This window comes from Protobothrops mucrosquamatus, unplaced genomic scaffold (assembly GCF_001527695.2).
Source record: "Protobothrops mucrosquamatus isolate PMUCROS unplaced genomic scaffold, P.Mucros_1.0 scaffold2348, whole genome shotgun sequence".
Classification (NCBI taxonomy): domain Eukaryota; kingdom Metazoa; phylum Chordata; class Lepidosauria; order Squamata; family Viperidae; genus Protobothrops; species Protobothrops mucrosquamatus.
Genome location: NW_015388428.1, coordinates 58991 through 71259, shown reverse-complemented (window position 1 = coordinate 71259; position 12269 = coordinate 58991). Strand labels below are relative to the sequence as shown.

General features: G+C 37.6%; 1 protein-coding gene across 1 annotated transcript in view; it reads right to left on the bottom strand.

Moving 5' to 3' along the window:
* Window positions 1–9387: 9387 nt before the first annotated feature.
* Window positions 9388–12269, bottom strand: part of LOC107295457 (leukocyte tyrosine kinase receptor-like) — a 60817-nt gene continuing 57935 nt past the window's right edge. Inside the window, exons 19-22 of the mRNA XM_029285848.1 lie at window positions 11892–11993; window positions 11464–11598; window positions 10820–10910; window positions 9388–10155 (exon numbers count right to left, since the gene is read on the bottom strand). Coding sequence (XP_029141681.1) covers window positions 9388–10155; window positions 10820–10910; window positions 11464–11598; window positions 11892–11993 — 1096 coding nt within the window. The remainder of the gene's footprint in view (window positions 10156–10819; window positions 10911–11463; window positions 11599–11891; window positions 11994–12269) is intronic.

Below are 12269 nucleotides of genomic sequence, written 5' to 3'. Positions count from 1 at the left end.
ATACCAAATTAACCTGTTTAACTTGCTCACATCTATGTATAGATAGATTTTTAAATTGCCATATATAAAGAACTCTGGGTATAATTGACGTCAAATCAATTCATGCAAAGGACATGAATTGGTATATTTATTCTGTTTCAGATTTAGGCTTGAGTGAGTATCTGTCTCTGTGTGACTGATTCTCTCTGGTAGAGGTGCTTAACAACGGTAAAAGCTAAAATTTTGGTTCTCATCTAAAGATTTTGGTTCCCATCTAATTGCATTAATGTCTCTAATTGCTAACATGTTTAAAGATAACCTGAGACTAATTTTAAGGCTCCTAAATTTAAGATTCCTGTAATCCAAGAGATTGTAGAGCAGTGGTTCTCAACCTGTGGGTCGGGACCCCATTTGGGGTCGATCGACCATTTCACGGGGGTCGCCAAGCAAGGCTGTCCGACATTTTTTTTGTCCGACATTTTTTTTGTCCACCATTTTTTCTCCTTTTCCGGCGGGTGCCTTACCTCCCTTGGGCTGGGCCAGCTGGTGGTCGGCCTGCTCCATCTCTGCCGCTTGCCAGCTACACCTCGGCCGGCTCGGGGCAGAACCACGCATGCGTGGCGCTCCCGGGCAGGGAAAGTCCTCGACTTACGACCGGTTGGGTAGTCCCCGACTTACGACTGGTTTAGTCCTCGACTTACGACCGGTTTAGTCCTCGACTTACGACCGGTTTAGTCCTCGACTTACGACCGGTTTAGTCCTCGACTTACGACCGGTTGGGGTCGCGGCATTAAAAAGGTTGAGAACCACTGTTGTAGAGTCAAAGAAGAGCCGTGTATTTTGAGATATTTAGCTTCAGGATAAATTCAGTGACTCTGGTGTTTGTGAATACAGAAGTGACACCTAATCAGTCACTATGTATTTGAATGTTTGTGGGATCCTACTTTAATGACTCAGTTTATGAAATGAAACAATTATTAGCAGTGCTTTTTTTGTTAAAAAAAAAAAAAAAGGTGCCGGAACTCACACACATCATACAACCCGCCTTGCCTACTCTACAAGTTTTATCTTTGTAGTTGAAAAAAAAACCCTTCAATTTTTAGTGTATCTAAAAGACTAGGATTTTGTTCAAGGCAACTCTGGAAAATCTGTCAAAAAAAGGTGCCAGAACTCTGTTCCGGTGCATTCTATGACAAAAAAGCCCTGATTATTAGTTTATCTAGTTGACACAGACTTTTTTCATATCCAAGGACTAAACCTTCAGCCTTGTTACCCAGTGATAAAACAGCTTAATCACAAAGTGGCTTCCTCACTTTGCATTTCTGTTTGGGTCTACTAGCAGGCTTTTGCGAGGTATAAGGAGAAAATGATCAAGCAGGATGTTTGGGAGTGTGTGTGTTTCAGGTTTTTGATGCCTAGGCTTTGTGTTAAAAAATCCACTCAATAGATCAGTTAAATCTGGTACATTTAATTGATTGTTTGGGTAAGGAAGTGAATGTAACAAAAGAGAAACTTTGCAATATTAATTCCTGATTCTTGTGATTTGAGGTAGGCTTAAAGTCACACTGATCAAAAATTAAGATGGGCTGATTTTACAGAGTATATTCTCCTGTTTGCTACAGTATAGCCATATAAATTCAGTGATTATGTGACCTAACATTTTTTCCCTTTGCTATTATGATTCAAGGCTTTGGGTGTGCTTGCTTGAAATTCTCTTATGCTCTATAGCAAACCTGAAGGTATCTTCTGTCAATAACAGAGGAATAAAAAGTAGTCCTTATGTATCGGTTGGGTGACCATCATACATACCTCTGTGGCTCCATTTCTGTGAACATCTCTGCAATTCCATAGCATGTTAGTATCATCTTAAGGGCTAGAGCTGCCAAAATACTTTTCAGCTTTTCAAATATTTGAGGCTAATTTTCATTTGACATAGTATTTAATTATAGTACCTTTTTCTCCATAGAACAGTAAGAGAGAAGCTTTTTCATCCTTAGTGAAGTGGGCAAGGTTGAAAATGTGACCCGCTTTTCCGGTTTTGGAGTGAAACGGCATCTGCTTCTCCCCTTAAAGTCCGAAGACTTTAGGGGAAAATAATAATAATTTCCTGATGTTTTGGTTGGTTCAGGAGAACATATTAAGGGGTAACATTAAATTTAAAAAATGGGCTAAAAATTCAGCCTCACACACTTTTGAGAGATTCTGGAGGCTGCACATTAAATGCTAAGAGCACTTGTGTTTTCTCCATTCTTCCTGTGTAGACAGTCTGATGAGCATTAAAAAAAAAATGACCTGCCATTTGCTTGTCAGTTTCAGCAGACTCACAAGTTAGTTTCAGTCACTCCAGTTCTTTCATCTCCATATCTCTTTTGGTCTAATTGCAGAATGGATGAGATGATATAAACATTTTGCTATTTCATGCTGGGAAAAAAAACCTCACAAAAAAGAAGAAGGCTCTGATGTACACTAAAAAGCAGATAAATAAAATAAATCCTCACTTATTTATATATAGGTTCTTGAGAAATAAATTGAAGCTGTCCAGGCAACACCACCACTATTTTGTTGAAGAATTCAAAATTGGTGTTCACAGTTTTCAACTTTCATAGCAACCCCTGAGTGTAACGTGAGAATCTTCTGAAGTAACTAATTTTAAATTAAACTTGTAATTGCCAGATTTTTTTTAAAAATGGCTACTAAATATATTTTTTATATGTAGTTTATTTTTTAAGAAATAGATCTTACAAAGTTGATACAGGATTAGATGGATGTAGAATTTTGTATGATAATTAGACACGGGATTGGAAATTATGATATGGAACAAAATTATGTAAAAATGTATTTCAGCCCAAAAGTTCTTTGAGTTTTTTTTTAATGAAAACAACTCATTTATATATTGCTGCTGCTTATACATGTTGAGAAAGAGGTCAGAACACCAGAAAGTTTTATAATAAACTTAGTTTGTGACCTTCCATTCCATTTTCAAAGCATTCCAAGCCTATCCTTTCTCCAAAGCAGCTCAGTTTGTTCCATCACGAGCCCATGCTGAAGTCTTTCTTGGGGATGAGGCAGGAACATGGCAGGCAGCTGCTCTCCAATTGAGGAGTGAAGAATGAAATAAATGAATAAACGCTGCATTTTAGCTGCCTCTGGGAAAAAATGGCAATTTTGTTGCTTGAAATGCATCCCGGCCAGATTGTATGTCAAGGGCATGTCCGGATGCAGATATGCTATAACACTATAATGAGGTAGGAATTCATGGAACTAAATAGCAAAAGTGGCTTGGGAATAATTTTGTTTTCAATTTCTTTAGGGTTTTCCAAATGATGGATTGTTAGAGGGATATGCAGATGGTATCTTGGTGCACTCCAGGTGTTTTAAGATTATGCATTTCAACATTCTTGGTTAATTCCAAGAATGTTATAAGAGATTTGATTGAAAACATCTATGGTCACTATATTACCAATTCCTAGTAGAGGTTTCAAGGGAAGAGTTTAAAATAGAATCTTGTCAAATTTCATCTTGAGTGTCATGGTAGATAACACTATAAAGGCAAGCAGAAGAAGTCTCCATAGATCCACCTTTTCCCCCCAGAAATTTTTTTAGTTAACCTCTGGTTTTGGTCTTGGGAGTTTAGAAATACTTAAGTATTTCTCTATAGTTATGTATAGAGAGTCTCCTCTTCCTAAGATATTATATAAATTTTGCATCTGGTAATCCCTTACCTGTTCAAAGGCTTACTGAGTTTCTGTTGCCTTCTGCTATTTTATTTTCATCATCATGCTAGGTTGCCTCTCCATCTTAGATCTGATAGACAATCTGTAATTTCTGACTAGTTATTGCTCAGGTTATAGACATAAAAATACACAAAGGATAGCTTTTGTTTTTTCCAATTTTGCCTCTTTGTATCCCAATCTTTCCAAGCTCTCTGTGGTAGGATTGGCTTACCATATTTGATCATAATTATCTTCTCTGGTGCCTTTTACCTGTTTTATTAAAATGTGGTCCTTAGGACTATCTAAGAGAAACAGATAGTTCTTAAAAAGATCCTAATCAAGGAAATTTTATGAAATATGTTTTGGTTTCCCATCCCCTTTTAAAAGAAATGGTTGCCATAAGTTTCAGAGAGGAAAATGACACACTGAAAAATACTTCAAATTCAGTGCCACAAACATTTCCTTCTCCTTACACCTTCCAAGAAATATTTCTCTATATTTTTAAAAAGTAACTGAGACATGCTTTTCATACAGGGTTGCTGTGAGACTCCATATGTTGAAATGCATTTACTTAAGAGTTGAAAAGAAAAATGCAATATAGAGAATGGCAAATAATTTTGTACTTAAAAAGAGTTTTACAATCCATTGAGGATTTAGAATTGTGGATTTTAAATGGAAAAAGGTATATTCAAACTGGATCCTCTCCTGCTGAATTCTATGAGTCATTAATGATGAGAAATTGTTTTCGGATAGCCAGGTTGACTTTAACTACAACTCTAGTTTTATTACTACTAGCATACAAAAAGCTTTTCATTTATAGACAATGTGCCAAACACTACACTGCAAAGAATTTGGGTGTCCTAATTGTATGGGTTTAAGAACCTGGTAGTCAAGATGTGCTATAACAAATAAATATAATTAAAAATATGTTCATTAAACTTTTATATTACATGTCCTCTTATTCTTGATATCATGTCTCTTTCTTTACTGGGGACAGACGAATGTCAAATTAGATGAATGCATGCACAGTAGTAGTATTCAGAAAACAAAGAATCTATGGGATTCACAATATTTTCCTCAGACCCATAGTAGAGAAGGAAAGATTTTATTAATTATTAGTGGAGATACTATTGTACAAGATTTGTTTTAAATGAAATAATATATTGCCATTGATATAAGTGGTGGGAAGGGGAACTGTAAAAAGGAAGTGATACAATAATCCTGAAGTTCTAAAACTCTTATCAGAAGCACAAGAGAGATTCTCTTGTTTTGCTTCCTCTTTCTTTTCTTGAAAACAACACTCCTTATCCTTACAAAGGAAAAATATGCATTGAGACCAGCATACTAGTTGATCTAACGTCCTTTCCCCTATAACGGGTAGGCAACCTTGGCTCTTTTATGACTCATGGACTTCAACTCCCAGAATTCCTGAGCCAGCCATGCTGAGGAGAAAGGGAGAGGTTTCCAAGCTGAGCCATGCTGGATCAGGAATTCTGGGAGTTGAAGTCCACAAGTCATAAAAGAGCCAAGGTTGCCTACCCCTGCCATATAAGAATGTGGGGGTGCTAAGAAGAGTGTTGGAAACTGCACATGCTTTACTATTGCTCTACTTTTGGGCCGAGGTTGAGCTTTCCCTTTCTTGGAATGAGGTGGGATGATAAGAGCAAATCTGACATATCAGTGTATCTCCCCAACAGTCTGGAATGGAAAAAATTCCCTCCCACTGGCATAGTTTAAAATGATATCCTGAAACACCAGGCCAATCCATAGGGAGTAACAAAGCTGTCCCTGGTGGACATATGCAAGATACATCGCCTAGCCTAGGCCAATGCCGGTTTAAAGTGAGGTCCTCTGGAAGTCCCCAAGACTTCTCAAGGGTCCCACAAGGTCAAATTTATATGCCATCTTATGTGGAAAAATAATACAATATTAAAGTCCCCTCAAACGATTGTGAGAAGCAGTAGCAATAGTGAATGTGTCAACTCTAATTTTTAAATATAACCCATACAAACAAAATCTCTTTAGGTGTTCTCCATAATTTTTAAAACTGGGAAGATGTCATGAGAGGAAAAAAGTTTAGAAAATGGTCTAGGGCCTAGGTCAGGGGTAGGCAAAAGGGATTGATGTGTTTTTCAAGTCCACGATGGGATGACATTCAGGAACCGAGTCAGATATGTGCCTTCCTGATTAGTTGAACAGAACAGAACAATCGTCTTGCAACAAGCGTCTTAATAAAAGTAGTTTAAAACTATTTAATAAAAGTAGTTTAAAACTACTTAATAAAGTAGTTTAAAACTACTTAATAAAATTAGTTTTAATATGCCTGTGGAGTTGACTTCCTGGTTTACTTTTGGGGATGACAGCATCACCCATATTTTCTAAAATGTAAATGTAAGCCTCTATGGGGACTGATGAACTGAGTTCTCATTAACATATCTTGATTGCAAATAGGCACAGCTAATAAGATGGTTTCAATAGTATTTTTTTCTTTTTGAAGTGATGGGAAATGTTATGCGGAGTGAATAATGGAGTGGCATTTTCTTTCTTAAAAAACAATGAAATAATAAACATTTGTGACTGAGCATTCCCATTCTTCAGTTGTAACATAATGCCAAGATACACCCTGAAATATATATGTGTTCTAGTGATGCAACTGAAAGGATTTATCTTTTTACAATTACTTTTATTGTATCAGTAAAAAACAATGAAAGCATATAGTACTGTTCCATGCATTGTAGGGGGATTGATACTGCTGTTTCCAAATAGCAATTTGGTTTATCGCAGAGGAATCTCATTTAAATTAACGTAAGCTTAATGTCATAAGTAACGTAGCTGCTCTGTTCTAAATATAACTAGAGGGTATACCAGATAAGGCACAATATTGCACAATAGTCTTGCCTTAGCATGGAATTTTATGAGGAGTCAATCTCTTTTTCCATTTATAATCCTCTGATCCTACACATACTGCTACCGTAATTTTTCTTCCAAAGAACGCTTCAGAGGCTGGAAAGAGATGAAATAATTACAAATAAATAATTATAGTAATTATAATGAAGGCAAATATACGTGTCCAAGGATAATGTTGCAGGATCCAATATGGGTCGGTCACTGGGACCAGAGGTTTAGTCTTCTGCATTTTGGGACTTGTGCTGGAGCCCCCATCCTCAGGGAACTTCTCTCTCACCTTAATGTGACACATTCTGACGAGAGAGAAGTTCCCTGAAGATGGGCTCCAACACGAGTCCAAAAGCTCGGAAGACTAAACCTCTGGTCCTGGTGACCGACCCAGATTGGATCTTGCAATTACAGAGATGCCTCAATAGACCTGAATCTGGAATTGGCTCTACATCTGCTGAGAAATTACAATTTTGGAGGAGTATTTTATCCTTTGGCATTCATGAAAAATAGTTCTGAATAATAAAGACTAAAGAGTTCTATTAGGCTGCCTTTATATCTCTGTTACATGTAGATGTATACCTTAATATGATTTAAAGTTGCATAGAAGCATTACCATTAAAGGGTAAGATGGCAAATAGCATTCCCATCCTTAAAGGTAATCCCAGATCCTCGGTACAAAAGCGAAAAGGATGAAGTAATAAGTAATTTTTTTCTAGGCTACTGCAGAAAAGGAATGTCGGAACAGGATGGTAGATCAAATTATGCCTGGATCAAAGTAAACTATTAAGATAGCACTGCAAGCCATAACAAGTAGTGAGAAAGTAAGAAGTGCAACCAGGATCTTGGGATCCAGTGAGAAGTTGTATAACCGTGTAGATTATAGAGATACAAAGTAAAAGCACTGTGCGCTAACAGTAAGGACTTTATTTTTCTAAAACAGTGGTATTAAATATCTTTGGGAAATGTTTCTTAATAATTAATTTTGCTAAATAAAGTTCTAACAGTGGTCTTCAAGAAAAGTTTCTGCTTTTGCTGCGCCAAACCAATGAATTACTTAGGTCTTACTTCATGATTCCCATGTTTTGGGAGTTAAAAATCTTTGGGAGTTTGTGGAAAGAAGTCCATTACTGCCAATAAGGCAGATATTGTGATTAAAATGACATGCAAACATAACATATACCTATTAATTGCCCATTACACCAAACTCTTAAGACAAGAATATGCCGGTGTAAGCTTTCACAGCCAGTATCTGTTGAGCAGTGTTGGGTTTCAAGATTTAGTAACTATGGTCTAGACAATTTCCTGATGTTTCACTTGGACTTGTGGCTGGCATCTTCAGAGACAAGGTGGTGTATGTACCCTCTGAAAATCCCAGCCACAGTTGCCACTGAAACATCAGGAAATCTATTATCTAGACCATGGTCACTAAATCAAGTCCAAGAGAAAAGTTTAGCTAAGCTCAAGAACTGATAACAATAGAACAATACTGAACATCTTCTGAAGACTTTATCTTTCACTTGGAGAACCGTAAGATAACAGATACAGAAAGACTGATTCTAAAAAAGAGGAAAATATGTAGCCTTGAACAAGTTTCTTGAGCATCTATTCAGTTTATACATCAGGTACAAGAACATACTGTACACAGTCTTCTGAATCCATTGACAGCTCTAAACTGTGTATTAATTCCCTGCAGTGAAAGATACTTAGGTTATAAGTTACCTTGTGTAAAATAGAAATGTATCCATGAAAGGGAATTTTCTATAAAGATTTATGATTTAAAGAGTTACATTGCTTAATAAATTCATGCTGCTTCTAAATGTCCTTTTCTGTTCCCCAACCCTGTAGTGAACTTGCTAATAATAAGCTTAAATCAAAACTCTTTAATTTTCAAGAATGTTGCTGGCACTTGATCTGGAATTTTACTCCTTAACAGCACAAACAGCTATTAGAGGATAAAATTTGAGACCAAAGTTTACTTAATAAGGCAAGATTGTCCTGAAAATTAAAATGCTTTTTTGTTGATACTGTTTGAAGCATCTAACTTGGCTATGCTTCACCTTCAAAGAGTTTACGTTATTATATGTGTATTCCTACAAAAAAGATCTCTACTGAAGCATGAGTTGCTACTATTGAACACAGACTGCTTGTACATTAGGGGTGCCTTGTGAGGTCCATTAAAAGCATATAGTCCACTGCGCTACAACTAAGGAGGAATAATTCTGAGTCCTGAGATCTAAGTTGGGCTTTGTGAAGCAAAACCATTTTCAGTAATGAAAAGGAAGGCATCAGTTCTGTTTGCCCCTTCACACTCCTTTTATTTGTTTTCTGTGCTTTTTCTGCAGAAAACAGATAATTTCTGTACTTCCTTAATGCTAGCTTTTTTGTTACCATTCATTTTGGGCCTTAGTGCCTTAAGTAAATATATTTAATTGCCCATACAGTATTATGATAAATCAATTGGAAAGTACAATAATTTACAGACCACTGGTCTAAACTGGTAATTATTGGTTTTGCCATTTCTTATATATTCTATTTTATGATACAGATCATTTTTATTAGAGGTGATTGGGTATGACCATTTCCAACTAAACCCTGAACCATTGTAACAAGGACCTTGTTTCTTTCTGTAACCACAAATTTAATAGGTTGGAACCAATGTTACATTTTGAACTGCTTCATTGGGCATTCATAGGAAAGGAGGATATTAATCCACCTAATTTAAGAATAGGGATGGAGGATATTTTAATTGCTCTTGCAGCTGTATCCATAGTTGAAGGCATGATTCTTCAGCATCCCGTTATACAGGAGTAACATTCAGATCATCAGACAAGGAGAGGCCAGAATCTCTCTCCCTTGAGGTTTTCTCTGTCTTGAAAACAAGCTTGCTATCCCTGTGCAGACTTCCACTCCTCATGACTGTGGCTGGCTCTGCAGCCAAAGGTGAAGGGTGACCTATTTCATAGCAGAGGTCATCATAAGCATAATTCACATTGCCACAAGGGAAATTCTGCAGCTTCACCAGTTCAATGCCACCAATATCAATGTGAGGGGAATGGTTCTGACCTGGAGATGAAGGTGATGCCCGAGAACTAGGGGAGGGACTATAATTCCCATCAAATCCTGAATCTTCTCGCTCTTGCATTGTGTTGAGTTTAGAGCTGGGACTGGATTGGCAATTATTCTCCATGACCCAGGATCCGTACGTTGGGTTCCAAAGGTTTTTGGTTTTGTTCTTCAACTTATGTGCTGGTTGACTTACGGAATCCAGATTCTGGTTTAAGACTGGCTGAGCCCAAGCCCCACTGCTGGAATAGTTGAAACGTGGTAAGCTTGGTCCTCTTGCTCTCCAGTTACTAAGGTTCTCCACTAATAACTCTTGGGGACATTGTCCATATTTGTTCCCAGAATCATGTTCTTCAAATGCTTGGTGGTTTATCTGAGGGCACTGATTCCCAAGCAAAGGAATTATCCCTGTGTTGCTATTTGGATGTAGCACAGTGCTTCCTTCATCCTCGGGTGTGGGGCTGCATTCAATGGGTAATTCAGTATGGATCACGTCGGGGTCCTAAAAGACAAACCAAGATGTTGGATTTCTTGTACTACTCTTTGTTAAAGCACTTAGCTAACACTCTCTCACAGAGTTGTTCAAGACCAAACTAAACAAAATCCATAGATGCATGTTCTTTCTTAACTTAGAAATGATGCTCTGGAAGTCTCAAGATTGCTTTTTTCAAAAGGCAAGTGGGCTTTCTTGTTTTTTTCCCTTGAAGACATTTCATTTCTCATCCAAGAAGCTTCTTCAGTTGTGAATGAATAGTGAAGTGAATATGGTGAATGGTGAATGGTGAATGATGAATTGCTTCTTGGATGAGAAGCGAAACATCTTCAAGGAAAAAACAATAAAGTCCACTTGCCTTTTGAAAAAGCATCTTTGGGACAACCATAATCTGAATGATTGAGAATCTCTCCACATATGCTCTGGAAGAGAGATGGTGATTAACTGAGGCAGTAAGCATGATGTGTATGTGTGCCCGACTTTCTTCTCTTAACGTTTACCAGAAGTGAAGAAAATATCTTATTAATTTCTGATTACAATCAATTATGCCTCTGAACATAAAAATTTCTCTAATTCTTCAGAAAACCTGAATCAGAATAGAGCTGGGAGGGACCTTTACTCTAAAGAGTAAAGCAGGAATAAGTCAACTTTTTTGCACAAGAAGACCACTTACTTGTGTGCAGTACTTGATCCTTTCCAGGATTGTAGAGAAATTTGGACGGTATTCAGGACTGTGCTGCCAGCATTGTGTCATGATCCGATAGCTTGGAGAAGAAATTGAAAAAAAAAGAATAATTTCCCTCAAACAAATGAAGAGAGGAAGGTTTCCCCTTTATTAGAAAAGATGAGGTTTCAGCATCAGCAGGGACTTTAAATAAGGGTCCAGTGAAATAATGCTGGTCATGCCTTCAGGAGATCTCCCTCTGAGATGATTCACAAGCACTCGTGTCGGAAGCAAATATTCAGATGGGGATCATGTTCATAATTTTATGACAAAAAGTAGGGCCAGAAGTTTTTCAACCAGCTATAATAGGAGATCAGGCACAATCTTCCTTTTTTTTTACTCTCTCCTTGCTCATTTCCTTAGTGCATTTAAGGAAAATAAAGCTGATTTGTTTGTCTTTCTATGTGTATCTCTCTCTCTCTGTGTGTGGTCTGCATAGTCTCCAATGTGGGTAGGAAGTAAGCACAACATTTATCTAAATTGGTGTGGTTTTGATAATCCTAAACTTTAAAAAGTGGCCGGCCATATTAAAAACAATCTTGAACTGTTTTCTGAATGTCCCCCTTTTTATTGAATAAAGCCATCATACTCACACAGGTCCAGGACAATTCTTGGGAGGGTCCATTCTTCCTCCACTGGTAACAAACTCTAATACTTCCTGGTTGGTTTTGCATGGATAAGGCATATAGCCCAAGGAGAAAATCTCCCAAAGCAGCACTCCAAAGGACCTAAGATGAATGAATTCAGAGTATTTATCCTTTGGGTTAGCACCCTCAAAGCTCTTTATCCCAGTCTCTTCCACTGATTCCCAACCACCCTCCCATTATTTGTGGGCAGAGAGCTAGCAAAATATTGTTTCCGCCACAACAGTCCCAACCACTTCTGTTCATCTTGAAAAAGTGATTTAGCCTGTAGTCCTATCTGCAGTTAGCTGGGAATAAGTCTCCTGAATGCTTTGAATGGACTTCTCAGCCGTTATGAAGCCAATTCCACAGGGCAAGATTAAAGCAAAGTTATTTACCAGGTGTCTGTCTTGGAAGTGAAGATGCCTTCCAGGAAAGCTTCTGGAGGCATCCACTTGACCGGAAGCATGGCTCGCCCACCTTTGCGATAATAGCTTGCCCTGGCCAAATAAGAAAAAGAAGATGCTTTGTAAGGCAGGAAAAAGAACCACTCTTTCTTTCTTCCCTGCATTTTCTCCGCAAGACTGCATTTCACACAAGTAAGTCTGATCGTCTATTCCTAAAATTAAACCTTCACTAGCATCAATAAACAAATCGCCCATCATTCTACCTTCCTTCTTATTCCATGGATTGTTCCACAGATAATGTCTCCACTGCTGCATAATCAAGTACAAGTGCTACGGATTGCTCTCTCAATTTAATATTTTTAGACACGG